The sequence below is a fragment of the Ptychodera flava genome, chromosome 13, assembly GCF_041260155.1.
Source record: "Ptychodera flava strain L36383 chromosome 13, AS_Pfla_20210202, whole genome shotgun sequence".
NCBI lineage: Eukaryota > Metazoa > Hemichordata > Enteropneusta > Ptychoderidae > Ptychodera > Ptychodera flava.
In genome coordinates, this window is record NC_091940.1 from 11,055,970 (window position 1) to 11,078,108 (window position 22,139).

The 22,139-nt window shown below is 36.2% G+C and overlaps 1 protein-coding gene across 3 annotated transcripts in view; it reads left to right on the top strand.

Moving 5' to 3' along the window:
- Nucleotides 1-10,296, top strand: part of LOC139147398 (uncharacterized) — a 48,922-nt gene extending 38,626 nt beyond the window's left edge. The window contains exons 21-32 of one of the 3 annotated variants that reach the window (XM_070718490.1): nt 1,298-1,407; nt 1,732-1,857; nt 2,051-2,311; nt 3,127-3,284; nt 3,815-3,977; nt 5,393-5,503; nt 5,809-6,089; nt 8,221-8,303; nt 8,510-8,550; nt 8,675-8,771; nt 9,157-9,271; nt 9,806-10,296. In XM_070718490.1, coding sequence (XP_070574591.1) covers nt 1,298-1,407; nt 1,732-1,857; nt 2,051-2,311; nt 3,127-3,284; nt 3,815-3,977; nt 5,393-5,503; nt 5,809-6,089; nt 8,221-8,303; nt 8,510-8,550; nt 8,675-8,771; nt 9,157-9,271; nt 9,806-9,865 — 1,606 coding nt within the window. In that variant the 3' untranslated portion in view covers nt 9,866-10,296. Of the gene's footprint in view, nt 1-1,297; nt 1,408-1,731; nt 1,858-2,050; nt 2,312-3,126; nt 3,285-3,814; nt 3,978-5,392; nt 5,504-5,808; nt 6,090-8,220; nt 8,304-8,509; nt 8,551-8,674; nt 8,772-9,156; nt 9,272-9,805 lie in introns of those variants that run through there. The other 2 variants (XM_070718491.1, XR_011555717.1) reach the window with 2 other exon arrangements.
- The last annotated feature ends 11,843 nt before the right edge of the window (nt 10,297-22,139 follow it).

The window sequence follows — 22,139 nt, forward strand, 5'->3', positions numbered from 1 at the left end:
CAAACTCAATGAAGACACCTTAATACCCACGTGAAAAATATACAACATTACTAAAAATATACTACTTTACTGTCTAGACATAAATGTATTTGTTTTATACTGAATTTGTATAAACATGATCTTATTTGAACAAAGCTGTCGAATAATTTACAAGCAACTGGTATAAAGATAAGTAATAACCAAATTAGTACTACATAATTACCATAAAATACTGATTTTCTTTAATGCATTACAAAATGAAAGAGAATTGGATTTTTGCTTCAAAAACCAGCTCTGAAGATTTCAGTATTTTGACAACCAGTGGAAGATGTACCGGTACCATTAAAGCACTGATAGCATGAATTCCTAGTATTGTCAACTGTACCTGCAGGCGGTTTTAGGTGCAATGAATACAATGCGTATGTCCATACAGTTTATCATATCCCTACATTCACGTGCCTGTGTAAAGCTTTGAAAGAAAGCGCCCTCAGATCCGTGGATTTTTTTACGTAACACGCCCCGGCCTGATACCCAAATATTGGCAATCGCGTGAATTTCTGAACTATCTCTATTCTGGATACTACGCGCGTTGCTATCCGCAAACGTTCCATTCGTACACAAAGCCAGCACGAGATTAGGAAAACGTCTGCTCGCTCGATCGTAGTTGCGCAAAACGTTCTCACGTAACTATTATGCAAATAATGGCAGCTAGTGTACAGTGCAGGGTCAAATTTCAAATATAAGGGCTTTCAGCTAATATGTACTTTATTGGGGTTTGGGACTTCTATAACTAAGAAAAAATAAAATCTGAAAGTTCCTATTTTGTACACAGCTACCTTAAAACTTACCATGTGAATCACCTGCTCTTACTTAATCTTCTTTTTTCATAGAGGAATAAATAATGCAATCCAATACAAATAATTGCTCAGAAAAATTTCAAAACCTTTCCCCTCAACCACATGTTACGTTAATGTCACTTTGACACTCAAAAACAAATTTGGAGTAAACTTGATTTTAAATATCGTGAGCACCACAAAAATTTCCATTGTGTTTTTCAACTGTTCTCCGTTTAAGATAAGTTGCTTCAAACAGCGCTATAAGCAAGTCCGTAGTTGAAATTGTAATGATTGGTCAACTTCGACTGTGAAATATTGATGTCATTTTTTTTTAAATATCGAACATTATAGTATGGATAAGCTAGGATTTCAAATCGTCTAAGACGAAAAGGGCTTTAAATATTTCAAAATATCCAACTCCCTTTACTGTTATTTGGTCAGCTACGAAATTATCATCCAGAATTCTGCTTCTCATATTTCAGCGAACTAACGATAACTCACTTCGATGGAGAGCGAGTTGGCACTTATGGATGTTCAGTCATCGATCAAGATGGAGTAGAATACACTACTGAAACTAATGTTACCTATGCAGGTGACTATTCTATTATAAAAGCCCTTGACTGTACACGATCTCGAAGATAAACTGACGACATTGCAAAGCGTGATTTTCGCAGTTTGTTTGGTACTTTATTGTTTTCAAAGGAAACATCTATATTGAAAATGCAATCAACGAACAAAATAAAAGTACAGAAAAATCTATCAAAAACAGAGTTTATGTCGCTTCAAGTAATGTAATGGATGGTGTTTCATCCGGCTGAGTATTTATATCTGTCTTCCAGTCATATAGCATGTAATTGAGCATAGTAAACTGTACATTTTAACAATGTTTTATCGATTGACGACATTTTCTTGATAGAATGTGCGGAAAACTTGTTTGGTGATTTCTGCAACAATACATGCAATTGCACGCATGCCGTCGAATGTGATCGATCATTAGGCTGTATTTGTCTAGATGGATGGACCGAGGAAAAGTGCGATTTGGGTGAGAATTTTTAATTTATACGCATTTGGAAACAGGTACTCAATTGGTAGTTCAGTATATATTTATCTATTAAAGTGTTTTATTTTCTTTTGGTCATATTGCCTACATTATCATTCTTGAATGCACTGTCGACATTTTTTGACAGCTGGACATTTTGAAACACGTGACCTAATCTTAACATTTTATCCAACAGACGTCCAAGCACCAACTATCACTGACTGTCCAGCAAACCAAACAGTGTTGGCAGATGCTGACGACAACTCAGCTATAGTGAGTTGGAAGAACACCACTATAATTGATAACTCCTATAACCCAGTTGTTTTTGGATCAAATCGAGAATCGGGGGAGAGATTTAGCATTGGCAAGCATGACATCATCATGTGGGCTTCGGATCAGTCGAATAATACTGCGTTTTGCAATTTTTCAGTATTTGTTGCTAAACAGAAAAGAAATGGTGAGCTCCCTTAAATGTCTCTATGATTAACACTTTATACGAATGGACATATAACACATTCTGATATAACTATGATAATTTTATCAGGTCCACTGAACTGCACAACTGTCACATTTGATTAAGGAACATACGTACTTGTCAGAAACAATTAATTCTGAAGGCAAGTTTAAATTCAACTTGCAAAGTAGACTGAAAGATCCGTCGCTCGATGGCGCTCTTCGAGCGCAGAGAGCGCCCTCGAGCGACGGATCTTTCAGTCTTCTTGCAAAGAAGCAGTTATATACAAGAGACTGATGACGCACAAAATACACGTGCAAAATAAAATGGTTAAATCTGTGATAAAAAAAAATGAAAGTTTACTGATTATAAGAAAAGTACAAAGAAATGCCATCTTCAGTTTTATCGAAAGGTTTGAACACCAAGTCATTCGTAAGACCACCAGCGTTCTCAATAAATTATGGACATGTTCTCAAAATAAACTTCATTTTTTCCACGCCAAACCGTCTTAGCAATATATTGTGCGTTGCATTGTACATCAGGGAAATGGATGTAAGTAGAACAATCTCAAGTGTTATCTTTTTGTGTGTCAGAGTATTGGCAATTGTTTTGAACAGCAGTGTCACGTCATTTGGTAGACATGTATGGATGCTGAGGATAGTCATACACTTCTACTGTAAGACGATGGCAAATAAGCAAACAAATTCACAAACTATGAAATAACTCTGAACTATAATTTAGAACAATCGCATGACCAATCAAAAATTCTTTCCACTGAGCTATGGGTTGACTTTAATTTGCAGTCTGATCATTTGCAGCTGGAATTATCAAAGCTACACCACTCTATTTATGGATTATACTGGTGGGAGTATTTTCATGTGCCTTTATGCTGTTCCTATATACATGTTTTGCAAGAAAGAAAACACCGTACGCACCTGTCGACAGACAAGACAGTGAACTTGAGGATTATCTAAAGGCAAGATGCTCACCATAATATATGATTTGTAAATGTTAAGGCATATTTTATTTTTACATAGAAAATAATGGATTGCATGAGTCTATTTTACTACTTTACTATACATTTATATTTTAGTTAACGTTGAACACAAACATTGTATGACATTGATCATTACTTAGTACAATGTAGTATGATTCAAAGTGAATTTTTTTAGTTATATTATAGTTATTAAGGATATTGTATAAAGATTCGTGTAAAATACACGATGCTGCCACAACACCTCACATTTGAGAGGGAACTTTCAATTGCTTTTTCATAGAGGAGTCATCGTGCAGATGAAGATGAAAATTAAAATTGCCATCTGCATTTTCTCTTTCATATATTCTTTAGTACAAGAGTACACAAAACTAAATAATAGGCTTACAAAGGCTGTAAGTAGAGTAATTTTCGGAGAGATATATATTTGCTGTCACTTTCTTTTTGTTACAGCTCTACTTTATCCAAAGTTTATTTTCCAAATTCTATCCGAATTTATCTTCGCTTACTAGGAACATTTGCCGAAAGCAGCATTGGCTTTAAATGTTGAGAAGAAAGCTTTGAAGATATTTAAGGAAGAGCTGATTGGTAAAGGGGAATTCGGACGAGTCTACAAGGCTCGATTGACTATCCGTGGAGGAGAAAAACAAGTCGCTGCTAAAACTATCTGCGAAAGTGGGTCGAAATTCTTTTGAACCTTTGTTGTACACTATCTACATCAATAAAGGTTTCCTTAGTCTTGCCCTATGATAAATGATATAACAATAAGCGCCAGTGCGCTGATATTGGAATGCACTATACTTGCGTCACACAAAGCATCGTCTTGTGAATCTGTCAAAACCCTTGGCCAGAATTGGCTGGGTAATTTTAATCCGGCACTTTTCGCACATTAATCACGTAAATTTCCGAAGTGTTGAATATTCATTTCGTTTAAGAGATTAACTGTGCATCGATGCATCGTCGCTTATATCTTATGATACATTGCCACTTCCCTCAGAGCTCTACAACCGCAGTGGATTCGAAAACTATAGCGATTGTGTAGGGCATAGGTTGCTTTTAATGCGTCACTAAGTAGTGCTCAAGACCAAAGCTTACTTTCACGAATGGACCTTGCGACTGCCAGTGAAAAAGTACTTTTCACATGCATCGTTTAGTAAAATAATAGGTACAAGTATCTATGTTCGGCTACCCGCAATTTACATGTGTTTCGCATTCATGAGAAAGTAAGAATTAGAATATCTGCATTAGATGCTTGAAACACATAATCAAGAATTTCAGGCATCTCAGACGCGACTTTATAGGACAATATGGCTTTTGCAGCAGGTTTCTCAAAGGGGGAAACTCCTGTCGCTCACACTGGCTCTAACATTCCCCATGGAGATTAAGAATACAGCAGCTGTTGAAAGAACGTATTCAGCTAGAATACCAATTTTTATGCCTAGTTTTGTTCCGGACTTTGTAGAAGCATGTTTAAGAAAGTTTCTGACAACAAATCAGACTTTCAGTCGTAAAATACGCGACAGTATGTTTACTCCCAACAATTCAGATAAGACAGCAATATGTTATCAAAGATAAGAAGTCTCGCAGCTAGGGATACAAGTATAATCACCCGTTTAACTACATATGGAAGATGTTTGGGATTTCTGATTGGATTAGTTTTCCTTTTAATCTTTAATGTACTCAATACGTATTGTTTGCAATTATTCCTTAGTCGACTATTGACGATTGGCCAACGTACTTCAACTCAAGAGAAATCATTGCACCTAGAAGAGACATGATTTCATTTATGAAAACATACTAATTTTGATAACAACTGTGGTTTTGGGGTTATACTTTCTGTATAATTAGAATAGTCAGTACAGGCATTTTCAACTCAAAGGAAATGCATCTTGGGAGGAGAAGCTAGACTGCAATACTACCCCTTACTCTGATATTATGCCGGTCAATTTTTTTATTGCGACGATTTAAAAAAAAATTAAAACTAAAATCTTGAGGCACCTTCGACTTCTTGGACCGCATTGAAATCTTATCAGCAGGCCAGCGTTTACTTACCCATGCTCACGAACTATGATTTTCTTATTTCAATTCAGTTCGTTCAGACGCAATATGCCTGAAAAATTTTGTCAACGAAGTTCGGTGTCTGCTTGCATTGGCCTGTCATCCTAATATTATCTCCATTCTCGGCATTGATATTAATGGAGGTAGGACTATAAAACCCCTCAATTATTAATACACGTGTTTACGAATAACATATATACTAATAAATTCCAATCAGAAAAAGTAAATACTTACTTGAAAAGATACAGTGTAACAAGTATCTGAGTTCTTTACCCAGCATCGTCATGAGCAATAAATGTAGCACTTATTAATTTGTTACAACATACATAGTCCTAACCACCGGACGTTACGTAAATCACATGTGGAATCGTTTTCAAAACTCTTTTGAAGCTCTATAACCAGCAAAAGCAAACAGCTTACATCTTGTCTATGCTTTTCTCTTCTCTAGATTCGAAATACATACTGACTGAGTATGCATCCGGAGGTGATCTGAAAACCTATCTAAAATCGAGGAGATTAATCTGCATAGAAACTGAAACCTTGTTGATAAACGTTGCCAAAGATATCGCAAATGGACTGTACTTTATGTCAATCAAACAAATAATTCACAAAGACATTGCTGCTCGCAATGTGTTCCTGACTAACAAGTTTACAGCCAAGATTGGAGATTTTGGACTCGCACGAGACGTTTCTGAAGGACTTGGCAGAGACAATCATTCTCTTTCATGGGTGGGCTTTTGTCATGAAACTCATTCGTGTGTCTTTCTTTTTAGAAAAAAGATATATTGTTGTTCTTTGAAGAGAAACTCACAGACAAGTCATATGCATTTTGGGTTGCAATTATCCAAACCTTATGCAGTGCTGTTTACATGTAAACTTGTAACGGGACTGCCTGTTTTTTGTTCGTGGCTTTTTCCTTCTCCGTACCTTGTAACTGTAGGCATTTTCTGATATTGCTACGTTGGTTTCAACTACTTAATATTGTAAAAATCTTACTGTACCTTACTTTGCTATATTAGTACGGTGTCCAGCCCTTATCTTTCTGTCTTTATATATATATATATATATATATATATATATATATATATATATATATATATATATATATATGTGTGTGTGTGTGTGTGTGTGTGTGTGTGTATATATATATATATATATATATATATATATATATATATATATATATATATATATATATACAGAGTTCGGCGTTTACGCAAAAATCGTGCGTATTTACGCATTGAAATTGACTCTCTACCCATTTTCTTCATCGTTATGCGTTTTCTATACGCAAAGGATAACACCGAAAGCACTCCCCACGACTTAGCTTAGGCGACAAACCAGACGAAATTTGTTGCAACTACATTTCTGTCAATCACTCATTTTGTGTGGAGTTTCGAATTCTCTGGGCGTTGTCTGAAAAATCGGCATCGTAGTCCACACGTTATCACGTTTATAGGCACGTTATCATGTCAGCTGTGCCTATGAATTACGTTGCTAATTTTCAGGCGAGCGATAGTTTCTGAAAGTGAGTGATTGACAGAAATGTTGCGACAAATTATATAAATGCCAACCGTGCACGATCATCGCGTCTCGCTGTTCCCAAATTTTGATCAAGCACACATGCAGCATGGTGTCGAAGCAGACAAATCTGTTTTAATTTCTTTCAACTTTGCTCTACGAGTCCGTGAAAAAATGATTCATTGGTAGAGCTCGTCGGAATCCCGATAAATTTTGAACACTGCAGAAGTGCCTGGATGGTAACTGGTCGTTCAGGCACCAAGTCGTTTCGGCCCAAGTCGTTTCGGCCTCTCAATTTCCGGTCCCAAGTCACTTCGGCACCGCAACCCAAGACGTTTCGGCATAGATCTGTGTTTCGATTTTTTTTTTCAAATTATTTAGTAATTGACTGATCCGTCATATTCGTAAGCGTGACCTTTGCGTTCTGACCAGTACTTTATGTGCATTTTGTGTGAATTTTGCCGTGCTGTTTCCTCACCGCTTTCAAACTTTTTCCATGTCGGCGGCTATTGATAAACTTGATCGATAAACTTGTGTCACAGATTTGAAAATGATATGAATTTTTTTCTTACGGTCTCTTCCCATGTTCTCACAAAGATTAAGCATGTAAGTGAATGTTAGTTGACACTATACTTTTTAGTACTTTGATTTGTAACATTGCGCTCCAGCACTAGTTCCCACAGGTAGCCTTCAGCGGTGTCGAAACGTCTTGGGTTGCGTTGCCGAAACGACTCGGACTTGGGGCCTGAAATTGGAAGGCCGAAACGTCTTGGGCCGAAACGACTTGGTGCCGAAACGTCCAGAAACCGTCTGGATAAGCTGCCATAACTCTAACTTTTGGGTTGCCCGATGTGTTGTGACGGTTGCATGTATACCCTTCGCTGTTACGTTTCAACATTGTTCAAGTTGTTCGTTAAACTGTTTTCATTAAAATAATGTTACATCGTACAATCCGAATATGTAGTGTAGGTTTATTCAACGGCACATTGTATTTTGCTGTCAGTTTTTTCATCAATCGAGTGCGGAAGTGAAATTACGCACTCAAATCCAGCCATTACGCAATTTTAGCAGACTAATGCGTATGCCGTACGCGAGGAGAAAAAAGTCACCGCGAACACTGTATATATATATATATATATATATATATATATATATATATATATATATATATATATATATATATATATATATATATAATATATATATATATATATTATGAGAATAAGCAACATTACAGGACCTGTACTTGGACAGTCGTACTGGGGTCACACGAATCACATTAAAATGTTTTTTCACGGCAACCTTCATGACAATCTCTTACAGCCACAATCTCTTACAGCCAAATCAACATTGTCGAGTTCCTTCACGATGGATGCCTCCAGAGTTTCTCCGCGATGGAACCTTTACATTGGAAAGTGACTGGTAAGATTCATGCCTAAAAGATGAAGACATGAAAAGAGTCTTAGTTTATTAAATTTGCACAACGTTCGATTAATAGCAATACATATGGTTGAAGTCTAAAAGTGCTGCAAACTAATTTTCTAGCTAGCGTAAAATACAGATGAAAAATTCTTCTACAAGTGTGTAATTGATGTCTTCCTACATGGTAATTTTATTTTTTCGTACAGGTGGTCGTACGGAATACTATTATGGGAAATATGTTCACTAGGTAAGTGCTGAATATCATGTTTAAATCAAAGAAAGCTGTGGACTGAGAACTAGAGAAAGTCCTTCCATTGCATCAGATTTAAAATCATTTAATGTCGCATGTTGCATTCTTATTTTATAAATAGGTGGTTCTCCCATGATGGACGTATCAGTTGAAAATTTACTTGAGTATTTACGACGAGGCAGAAGACCTGTGAAACCAGAAGGATGTACACCAACAGCGTAAGTGATATGTCTCAAAATGAAATATTCCATTCTGTAGCCTTGTATACACAAGTTACCAAGGTTCATTAGAATGATAGTCAAGTAATTCATCAAGGTTATCTTGTGATTTAACCCTAATCACCGTCAAGGTTTATCATGTTTAAATACAACTGGGCGTTCTTCTGGATTGTAAAGCAAGGCTTCTGCTAAGATAAATACACCATACACAACATAAATGAATAGTAAATGTTTACTGTAAATATCAGAGGCCAATCGACCTGTGAAATTACCAGCTCTTCGCTCGGTACCCATAATGATTTAAAAGTACTGATTGGGTACAGATGTGCCGAGATATGGCGTAAGAGTAAATAGTCGTCGTAAATCGTTGTTTCATTCTTTTTAGCTACCGGCTTATGCAACGCTGTTGGCATGAAGACAGGTACAAGCGCCCAAGGCCAGATCAACTCAGGGATGTCTTCGACTATATGTTGTTAAGAACACCAGAAAACGGTTCTCAGGTACTTCCAAATAATTTCACGTCTCTTTGTTGTCCACTAGAGATTTCTTTCATTTTAGACACTTAGTTCAATCACAAGTTTACATATATACAGTGTAGTAGACGTTTTCATTAGGTGCACAGACTTTTCTATGTAGCTTTGCTTAAGGGACTGTACACCTTGAAAGTAATAATCTTAAGCTCTTGTTCACACTTACCTTAAGGAAACTTCCAACCATTCTAATTCAGAATCAAGATTACAAACCTCTGATCACAAGGATTATACCTGAGACTAACGATAATTGAAATTTGAATATGGTTGCCATAGGCTCATAGCGTTATCTCTACGGGAGAAAATTAATTTCAACTTTCACAAAATAAGACTGTGAAAACGTTATTAACTTTACTTGCTTCAAAATGATCCCACACAAGTGGAAGATCAAAAAGAACTGTGAAATTCTCAGACTCCAAATATCTGTCCTTGAGGCGCATTCTACTTAAAATGCAATTCTTCCTTATATGTTTCATATGACAAGTTCAATGTTAACACTTGCAGAGATTCTTCACTCAAGCCTTTAAAGAGAGACACGATAATCCACCCAATGACGACATGTAGGAATGCCTGGAATATTTAACGCTGATGCTCAAGTCTACCAATCTAGTGTCATGGATAGCATTCTTCGGTAAAGCACAGCCACATGTACCCAGTCTTGTAAGGTCGAGCATTAAATGGAAACTATAATCTTTCTACTGAAATGAATATTCTCATTTAATTCTTACCACTTTCGTATTTTTTAATTACCTGTTAAGGCAATGTGTCAGGGATATCGTCCAGAATGTTAGGGGAAATATGTTTACGTGGAATCATTGTATATAACTATTGTTGGAGTACTTCATGTGAGTGATATATAAACAACATAGTCATGAACAAAGGAAAACTTTATAAATTTTGAAGTAATGTTCTGTACAATGGTTACTGTGTTCTGTCTGCCGTACTTGCATTAATACTTTGGGCTGTGACTTTACTAATTGAGTTAACTATTGGCCACTTTAGTGTTGATTAAGCCTGTCTGGTACAAGCAGAAATTCTGTTTGTATAAACGAAACAAAGTGGTGATCGGTGTAATAAATGTAAGGTTCACTATCGGCACCCCACTGTTAGGATTGAGATAACGTTCTACTAAAATGTCTCGCCTGCCCAATTCAAATCGGTCACAACACTGCACTGTAGACCTGCTGTAAGTCTGCACTCCGACAATGAACATCAATAACAACGGTCGCGAATATCATAGGGGCAAATCCTTCAGTGAGGACGTAGCAAGCTTGATTGTTCAAAATATAAGAGATTGTGGTGGCAATCCGGCACCTAGCGAGGTACCATGAGGAGCTTACAAAGAAACAACCAAGCGTTTTAAGATAAACGTGGAGGGAGCCAGAAAAGTTTGGAAGAGATGTATATGTATCAGGACAAGTTCCCTTCAACCGGGATGAGAAAAGTGTTGTTCATGGTTACAGACATGAGAATACATGTACATGTAAAACGCTACCCCGACTGTACTTTACTCTTACCTTTTCTCTCGTACCAAGTGAAAGTGGAGTTTTATTCACGGTTTTTAGGAAAGAAACATGGCTTAGTGCAAGTGAATGTTTATTTCGAAAGTGTTGCATTCAAGACAGGCGATGTCTGTAATTTAATCGCTAACATTTTCAAAGTGGCATTTTCTCAATTCCCGCGTCTGAACAAAGTCTGAACACGACATTTGCGATACACGCTATAGTATCGTTGGTATTCATTCAATGCAATATTGAAATCGACACAAAATGTGTGATGTTCTCTTACACTGACTACATTTGAAACACATTAATTTTAGCAGATACTGAGTACTGATAGGGCAAATGCTGTGGTCAACATCATTTGTATACAGTGTATTTTACGATCACTCCCTAATTTCAGGCTAATCGGCGTGTCCATGGGGTACTGATAGTAGGATCATTATCACCACTGATACAGGGTAAAGTAACCGTTTTATCACCCTTCTGCAGACAGAATTTCTGCTTGTACCAGACAGGCTTGATCAACACTAAAGTGGCCACGGGTGTAACATTGGCGCCTATATCAATATTATATATATATATAATATATATATATATATATATATATATATATATATATATATATATATATATATATATATATATATATATATATATATATATATATATATATCGAAGTATACAGATGTCCTCGAGGGAAATTACAGTGCTCAATGCAAAAAGCAGAGCGTATAATAAAGAAACAGATTACTTCAAGTACAAAGTAATGAAATCTATTACTTAAGTTTCATGCATCTTGCAATCCTCAGATAGAGTGAAAGGATTTCTAGCTCGACACTCTTACATATAGTATTGGGACGAACCATTCTATTTGTAGGTAGTGTTAAAATTCGATAAATAATATTTGTTTTGGTGGCGACATTTTGAAACCAACTCAGAGCGTTTGTTTAACAGTGTAGATTTGTCAGCATTGATAATGTGCAGCTTTTCTGATATACAAAGATTACATCGCTTGTTCATGTTAGAGTAGCTAAATGCTTTATCAATAATTGACCATGAAATGTCAAAGTCTTGTCCCTTATATATATATATATATATATATATATATATATATATATATATATATATATATATATATATATATATATATATATATAAATTCCAGATATAAATTGTTGCAAACAACAGTACTGTGTTATTTGCATTGGCTTCTATTTATCATGAGATTGGTTGACATTGACACAGTCATTGTTATAGCAATGTTACCCCTCCCCTCTTATAAATTTCAGTAAGGCTGCATATGGTCACGTCTACCAAGATCTACTATTTACTACAGTTACAGATTACTAAGATGTCAAAACAAAGACGGATTTCTACGAGTATTTGCTTCTGCAATGCATTTATCTATAACTGGTTGGTTGATTGTTCCGCCAACCTTGTATCTTAAGTAGAAGTGACAGAAGTGTTTGTCATCTTAAGTCAACAAATACTGACGACAAAATAGACAAAACAAAGAATCAACAACGCGACGCTGTCTTTAAAACCCAGAGTAAGTCTTCTTTGCAAGACAGTGATGATAAACAAGCAGTTTTATTTATTAGTTATACGTGAAAACAGGCAAGAGAATACTGCAATGTAGTGAAATTTTGCGTCCGAGAAGCAAATGGTAATGGACACATTCGCCTATTGGGGTCAATATTTACTTTTAGGATTTAAGACTTTGTGAATAAAGTAACTTTTGTATAAAGCAGCTGAAATAAATCTCAACCTGCATCTCATTACTCTTTCTCAATTTTTAAACAAAAATTAAATTCACAGATAGTTCATATTGTAACATTGATGATGAAGTATCTACTTGTAATATAACATTAAAAGGAACATAGATCAACGAACAAAAGTGTTCGCCCGTGTCAGCTACCAATACTGATTTAACTGAAAACTATGCGGCAAGAATCAATAGCTTGCAACATAACAGCGCGAAGTTTCATCAGTCCTGTCACGTACTTCCTGCTGTTTCAATGCGCATATTGTTTTAAAAACAATTTGTTTCAAAACACAATGGTAGCACAACAATAGTTTGGCGTACATGAAGCGTATCATCGAGGGATTGGAAATGTCTGCCACCTAAAATACAATTACAATACTGTCATAATCATCAAAAAGTAATATTTAACACCTCTAAGTTTTCATGACATGACTTTTCATTTAACACCTCTTAGTGTTCATATTTCCATTAATCTGCCTTGCTTGTACTGATTTATTTCTTATATTGTCTTAGACGCGATATATTCTACTCGATCGAAACTAAAACAATTAGTAAGTGGCACCACAAAACGCCCGGACGGGAGCAACAGCTCGTTTACACATTTAAAAAATTAACCCAGTAACGTAAACTTCTCGTTGAGGAAATCTGCATACTACCTCCACCTTCTCATTGTTTTCAAACCACTTATTCATGTTGAGCCCTTTATTCATGGATTGAGTTTTAAACGATAGAATGGAAACATACAGCGAGTAGTCAAGTGATAACATTTAGAGCTCATAGTATTTTATGTCATCTTACTGTGTTCTTTATGGCATCGGTATCCGACATAGCCACGATACTGTATAAATGGGCCTGGCACTCTAACTCAAAAAACATGAACTGAGTTACTCACAGGCAGAGACAGACTCTCAGCCAGACACACTCGCAGACAAAATCATGGACCCACTTTCTCATTGAGGGATACTCTGACAATACAATGGCATAAATCGCCTATAAATATAGTCCTCGTTCGCCTTAAACGAAGCATTTTCTTAGTACAGGAAACCGAAGTACGTATTTTACCACAGCATAAACCTGTGAGCCCCAACCGTGACAAGATGAGAAGCCTGCTATGGAAAAATAAAATGTTTTGTGGAACGTTTGGGGGTACAAAAACATACGGGTTGGTGTATCATGATATTACGTGGTGGGGTTGAAACAGATCTGATGAGAAACTATGTAATATTTATACCTACTAGAAAAAACGTACTACATTTTCACTCATGTCAGTAATTTGCCATTAGTAGAGTGATTTGACAATAGCATAACTCAATGAAATGATACGTCTAAAAACTTCAAATGCTTGGCGTTTAAATCAGTCAAATGATCAGTGATTCCTGATATATCGTTTTTATCGTATTCCCATGTTGGAAACTCCCATTTTTTATCCGAAGCTTGTAACACTAAAACGAACATAAACATGAGCATAACTCGGCCTACGGCCTCGTGATGCTTCAAGGATTCTGACCAAGACTTCGAGGTTTCCATTGTAAAACCATCCCAATTTGTCCTTATATTTATTTCTTACACAAAAAGCTTGATAGCATCTTTTCCTGATACCCTACAAAACTTTTTAAAAACAACTCGACGGACAGTTTTGCTCTTATGTGTTTTGTTTTGCTCTTATGTACTTGTGTTTACGCCATTTGACAAAATATGATAAACATACTCACTAATATCATTAATCTCCTCAATATCTGAGTCAGTCTGAAAAAGCACGTCCCCAAGAACGTGAAATTAAAAGTAAATGGCCCGATGGTTTCTAAGAGAAAGAAGTGTTGCACGAAACAAGCAGAATATTAAGCAAAGGCGAGTTTAGGGAAATATAAGTAGTAATAACACGTTCTTTTGTGATCATTTGAAATACCGCAGATAACTCAAACCTGTTCCAAACTTTTCATGCAGAAACAAGTGATGAAGAGACACTGCCTTATGAACGCAAATTAAAAGTAAATATATCGACAATGAAAATTGCCAAGAAAGGTTATGTAGTTGTCAACAGCAAGCGTACATTGCTTTCAACAAAAGGTGCTCTCTCTAAGAAACGTCAGGTCATACAAGCATGATTTTTACATTTGAGTGATAATTGATAAGTGATATTTTTCCCTGGATTGATAGCTCTGCTTATGGAAAGAATTGTCCCCGAGGCTGTCTTTCCCCCAGTTTAAGCGATGTATTCATTGCTTCGATAAAGTTTGCGTGCAATATGTGATAGCAAGTATGAAAGTGCGAGTGCTCCATGATCTATACAGCAGTGTGGATGGTCGCAGTCAGGAAAATTAACAACTCAGCTCAGTTATTGAACCACTCTTGTGTTGAGAGTGGGAATATGGCCGAGTGGTGCTGCCTGTTGCTTTTACGCTAGGTGAATGGCTGCCGTATGTTGTGAGTTCGAGCCCGATTGAAAAAACCTTATTGATAAACATGTTACATTGAAAGTACATATTCATTTTGTATAATATAAGTTAGATCATCTGGAAGTCTTAGATGGCACGTTTTCAAAATTTCTTTGACATCTTTATCAGTTTCTGGATTCTAGGAGCCCTCATCGCCTTCATTTCAAAAGTTAGGAGAATTAGATGTGTGTATAAACAGTTATTGTTAATAGACTAAAGAATTGTATAAAGTTTACTACTTTTTATTTAATTGTCGCTAAGCGTTATAATATTTAAAGATGAGATGAAAGCATTGGACAGATTGGGGTAACACTCGATTAGCATTTAGCTATTTTTGTGATTCGAAAATTTTCATTTGTGTTACTATTGTAATTTGTAAATGTTTCTGTTGTCAAATATACCTGCATTTATTTACAATTTACAGCATCAGAATATTCTCGTCCTTTGAATGATCGTTTTGGGATGTTAGATCACTGTAATGAGACTGGATTAAGAGTTAATGCAAATCTATCTTTGCCGAAAATTACACCACTAATGCAGGTCACTTTATGATTATGCTAGTGCAACGTCATGGAACAATTATTGCACGCTGTGAAGTTCGAAACAATACTTAAGAGAATGGCTTACAATGCACTAAAGAATTGTGTATATTTTGCTATCTACTTTCGCAGAGCGTTACAATATTTGAACATTAAATGTAAGTATTTGGGAGAGATGGGGTCACATTTGATTTGACATTTCTGTCATTACGCCAGAGAAAAAATCTTGTTCATCAGAATTTTAGGAACAACGTTAAGGAGTGAAACATTTTTTTTAAATATTTTTAGGCCAAAGGTAACCGCGGTCCCTCGAACTTTTTTGGCCGGGAGGCAGACAAGGTAAAATAATCTTTTCCCCTTTTAGGCTAACTAGAAATACCTAAGACAAGATACACTGACACAGGTTATTGAATTCAGAACTATATTTCGAATTTCAGAATCCAACATCCCCACGAAAAGCCGACGAAGTGTAGGGCGCCATCAGCGGCGGTACTTAAGTATTTGCAATGCAGAAGTTTGAATTTGCAAAATCAAAATATTATTACAAATCGGCCAAAGTAGAAGCGGCGAAAAAAAAAAAATTATTTTTTTTCTTTCTGGCCTTATTAAAATTTGTAATCACCTACATACATACACACACACACACAACACACACACACACACACACACACACACACATACATAATCATACATACATACATACATACATACATACATACATACATACATACATACATACATACATACATACATACATACATACATACATACATACATACATACATACGTGCATGCATGCATGCATGCATGCACGCATTCATGCATTCATGCACGCATGCATACCAGCGCCAGGTACTCCACTTGTGTTACCAATTTCTGAAGTTGGTAGCCCAGAGACAATGGCTGGTATCCCATGCATATTTTAGTTCAAGGGATATCTTTTTTCGTTTCCCAGACAAGAAGAGGCTAATTTTCTAGATTCTGCCCATAAAGTGAATTATCTAGTCATTTGGTGTGTATATTGCACACCTTTAATACCCTAGGGAACAATATAATGCACAAGTATAATGCACGATAATGATATTCAGTAGTTCGGTGCCCTATTGACAACCCGTTTTACTCCCAGAGTTGTTTGCAAATTCCGATAGTCGTCATGACAACAACACGACCTCCTCAGCAGTGAAACATACTGTAGCAGGGTTAACCAGATGTGAATTGAATGTGCTCACGTGTTTTACAACAGGTTCATTAATAGTAGTACGTTGTGCAGAACGATCAGATATCTGTTATATAATTATATGTAGCAGGTTTCATCACCTTTCGCACAGTACTCTCAGAGTTAAATCGTTAATTACAAAATTTATTTTAGTATGCAAATTAGCTTTTTATTAACTTGACACTGCTCAATGTTTCATGGGACATTTAGATATTCGCTTCGATAAAGTGTGTATGTGCGATGTATGATAGTGAGCATGCGTGCGTGAGTGCTTCACGAACTCTACAACGTGTTGAGCGGTCTCAGTCAGAAAAATGTAACAACTTAGCCGGCTATTGAACCACTCTTTTTTGGGAGTGGAGATTTAGCCGAGCGGGTCTGTCTGTGGCCTCTCAGCTAGGCGACTGATGCCGTATGTTGTGGGTTCGAATCCGATTGAAAACTATCCGTATTTTCTAACCTGGGTTGGTAACACTGCTGGTGGACAGAATTGTCCCCGAGGTTATCGTTCGCCCAGTTAAAGCGATGAAATTCGTTTCTTCGCTTCGATAAAGTGTGTATGTGCGATGTATGATAGTGAGCATGCGTGCGTGAGTGCTTCACGAACTCTACAACGTGTTGAGCGGTCTCAGTCAGAAAAATGTAACAACTTAGCCGGCTATTGAACCACACTTTTTTGGGAGTGGAGATTTAGCGTTTTATCAAATTTAATGTTGTAATTTTGGAGTAATATCAATAATTACAAAGTTCGTTAAATACGCAAATGAACGGCTGACTCGCAGCGTGTTTCCAAGGTTATATCTGATTGGTCGATTGTCACTATTCACAGCAACTTAGGGAGTTATTTGTATTATTTCATTATAACGGTACGATTCTGCCAACCAATTGGATAACAGCTTCGAAATCGCTGCGAGTCGGCCCCAAATGAACCCTTAATTAACTTGACACTACGCAATGCTTCATGGGACAATAAGATATCTATCAGAGAAACATTTGTAGCACGTTTCACCAAATAAAATAGTGTAATTTTGGGGTAATATCACTAATTACAAAGTTCATTAAATATACAAATGAACCCTTACTTAACTTGACACTACTCAATATTTCATGGCACAATTAGATATTTATCAGATCAATATCTGTGGTAGGTTTCACCAAATTTGGTGCCGTAATTTTAGAGTTATACACCTAATTACAAAGTTCATTAAACATGTAAATGAACCCTTAATTAACTTCACAGTAATAAATGCTTTACAACACAGATATCTGTCGGATCAGTATCTGCAGCAGATTTCATCAAATTTGATGCAGTTATTTCGGAGTTATATGACTAATTAAAAAACTTCATAAAATATCCCAATGAGCTATTTATTAACTTGACACTGCCTAATGCTTCTAAGTACAATTAGATGAACACCAGATCAATATTTGATGCATTTTGCATCAAATTTGGTGTATGTCATTACTGCCTCCATAGTAAAACCATTATATGAAAAAAATGGAAACGTCATAACCTCATTATTATGCAAGCCACATTGACCAAAATCTAATTAGTTCTTTCAAGTAGCATATGGTACCAGTCAACCAAATCTGACCTGAATCCGTACAGGCGTTTTTGAGTTATCGTGTAAACAGACAGACACACATGTGTGAACACGCGAGCTTAAAACAATAGAGCATTAAGATAATGAAAAACTTTGGTGTTAGAGTTAAATGGTCTGGTACGGCAATAATTGAAAGAGCAAAACAAGTGTAACCCTTATGCAATTTTACTTTTTAGACTGCCTTATTTGAACAGTTGACTTGAACTTCTCTTTACCTGTGTAAACATTATGAAATTTTGCTTTTCCGAACAGCCCTTTTAGAATATTTGGCTTGAACTTTGCTTCGCTTCGATAAAGTGTGTGTGCGATGTGTGATAGTGAGCGTACGTGCGTGAGTGCTTCACGAACTCTACAACGTGTAAAGCGGTCGCAGTCAGAAAAATGTAACAAGTTTTAGCCGGTTATTGAACCACTCTTTTTTGAGAGTGGGGATTTAGCCGAGCGTATCTGTCTGTAACCTCTCCGCTAGGCGACTGATGCCGTATGTTGTGAGTTCGAATCCGATTGAAAACTAGCCGTATTTTCTGTAGAAGTGTTCTCTTTTTGCTCTCTGCCTCACTTCCACGGCCATAGCTGCATACAAATGCTACCTTGCCCTCTCTTTATAATGCTTGGCCAGATAACAGTTGCATAATTTTAAAATCTTTCTTTTTTGCTGCAACTGCGGTGCACCAAACTGTCAACTTTATTGAAAATAAATTCTTACATGCGCATGAATAAAACATTAAAATAGTAAAGCTTTTTGCTTTCCTTTTTCGGGGAGGGTTGACGAAAATATTTTTGACAACGTTACTCTTTGGGCGAAGGTACGTTGGTTTTTGTCACGTAGTGTCTTGAAATACTAAGCCTTCTAAACACTTCAATAAGGCGAGCAAATTGCGTTATTCTAGAGCAAGGCGTAATTTAAGTATGCGATTCACACGTAAAGATCGAACACACAAACGTTATTCAAACATTTTTCCTCGATAAAGAAAATCAGATGTACATGATTTAGTGAAACTTAAAGTGTCACTATAGTATGGACTTATGAGACCTAACTTCGAGATACGTAATATAAAAGACGAAATGAGTAGTAAAAATGTGGAATGTAAAAGGGTCTCGTGACACAAGAAGATTAAATAACATGGCATGTGACATTAGGGATGAGTAACGAGTAGAGATGTGACCCAGTCACAAAGTAGTCTCAACTTTAGGACATCGGGTTTTCATTTCAGATATACTTTTCTACGAGCTTAAAACCTCTACCTAGGCCTACTTAGGAAAAAGGTATTCTTGACCATCGGTATTTGACTTAAATAAAGAAAGCAATTATTAGCAGTTTTCGCATCCAAAATACTGGCGACCTGTCGGATTGATTTGTACCTTCCAAAGATGGCATGTTCGGTTACCCCTTTAGGTTTTTAAAGGTCGTCGTGATGGTTATTGTTCTATATTTCCTTTCTGTAACATCTGCTACTTTTCTTTCAACACAGTGCTGCAATTGGTAGCAAACTTACATATATATTCTGGTTGATTGACTCTTGGCACTCTTTTACCGGCACTACATCTCTAAGTCTAGGATGTATATTCTGTGCATAAGATGACAAGGAAAAATAATCCCTTGCACCTAAAGCAGTGGATTTAGACTACAGCGTACATGAATAGACATTGTCGACCATTGGACGAAGCGTTCTTTGACCTTTCTAGATCATGATTGGAAAATGGTGATTTTTTATCTACTTTCATCATATATAGCTAGTGTCCAGTATGTTTATAAGGTTTCTATAGCGATTAGCTCTTTCATGAACATTAACGTGACTACGGCTGCAGATGGCAACGTGCTAAAATGGCTCAGGTGCAACAACAAAATAATGTTCAGCAATATGATAAGGTAGTGCCGGACAACGGGGGCGGCAACATAAGCACAAAGAAGAAGTTATCCCAGGTAACGGATGGTAACGGAAACATTTTTATGGCAATGTGTTTCTATATTTGAAAAACTAACCCATTTCATTATGCTATGCGGAACAGGATGTACACGAATAGAAGTGACGCCATCATATACACATGTGCACATATGTTGTAGCGATTGTCAGCTTCTCATTATCGTCCTTGGTGAATGGATTATTTGCTGCTACGTCATCGGTACACTGTTATCCTTACTGTTTGTGTGTTGTTATAATCTAACAACACCACTACGTACTTTTAAAAGACCACGTCGTGAATTACCAATTACACGTTGTCAAATGAGTTTTTAGCTCACGTGTGTAAACACGTGGACTAATGTCATAGCGATGTCTGTCTGTCTGTCCGTGTGTGTGTGTGTGTGTCTGTCTGTCTGTTTACACGATAACTCAAAAACGCCTGAACGGATTCAAGTCAGATTTGGTCCACAGGTACCATATGCTACTTGCAAGAACTGATTAGATTTTGGTTAGTGTGGCTTGCATATTAATGAAGTTATGTAATAGCGTTTTTTTCTGTACAATGGTTTCCCTATGGAGACGGTAATGACAGTGTAGACATATATCAAGAAATACTGCACAAAATTTCATGAAACTTTTCACAGATGACAATCTCAGAACATTATCATGATACTGTGAGCGTCATGTCAATTATCTTCTCATTTGCATATTTAATGAACTTTTGTTATTAGTGAGATAACTCAGAAATTCCTGGACCAAACTTGATGATACTTGCAACAAATATTGATTTGAAAGATATCTAATTATACTTAGAGGCATTGGTCAGTGTGAAGTTAAAAAATAGCTTATTTGCATATTTTATGAAGTTTTGTAATTAGTCATATAACTCTGATATAACTGCGCCAAATGTGATGAAATCTGCTGCAGACACTAATCCGATTGATATTTAACTATGATATAAAGCATTTAGTGGTGTAAAGTTAATTAAGGGTTCATTTGCATATTTAATGAACTTTGTAATTAGGTATATAACTCTAAAATTACAGCATCCAAGTCAGTGAAAGTGGGTACAGATGTTATTCTGATAAATATCTAATTGTACTGAGAAGCATTTGGCAGTGTCAAGTTAACAAATAGCTCATTTGCATATTTTATGAAGTTTTGTAATAAGTCATATAACTCCAAAATAACTGCATCAAATGTGATGAAAACTGCTGCATAAACTGATCCGACAGATATCTATCTGAGTTGTAAAGCATCTAGTAGTGTGAAGTTAATTAAGGGTTCATTTGAATATTTAATAAACTTTGTAATTAGGTATATAACTGTTAAATTACGGCACCAAACTTGATGAAACGAGCTACAGATATTGATTTGATAACTATTTAATTGTGCTATGAAACATTGAACAGTGTCAAGTTAATTTAGGGCTCATTTACAGTTTTGATGAACTTTGTAATTAGTGATATTACTCCAAAATTACAGCATGAAATAAAATGAAACGTGCTACAAATGTTGATCTGATGGATATCTAATTGTCCCATGAAGCATTGAGCAGTGTCAAGTTAATTAATAGCTCATTTGCATATTAAATAAAGTTTTGTAATTAGTGATTAACTCTGAGAGTTCTGTGCGAAGTTGATGGAACCTGCTACATACAATGATCTAACAGATATCTTATTGTTCTGTGAAGCGTACTACTATTAATGAACCTGTTGTAAAACACGTGAACATATTCAGTTCATATCTGGTTATATTCTTGTAACTTATTTCATTTTCGGTTTCGGTAATAACTGTTTTTCTACGTTCCTGGGGGAGGCGACTTTAGATATTCAAGAAAAGTAAAGTGACTATCGAAAGTATCATATGAACA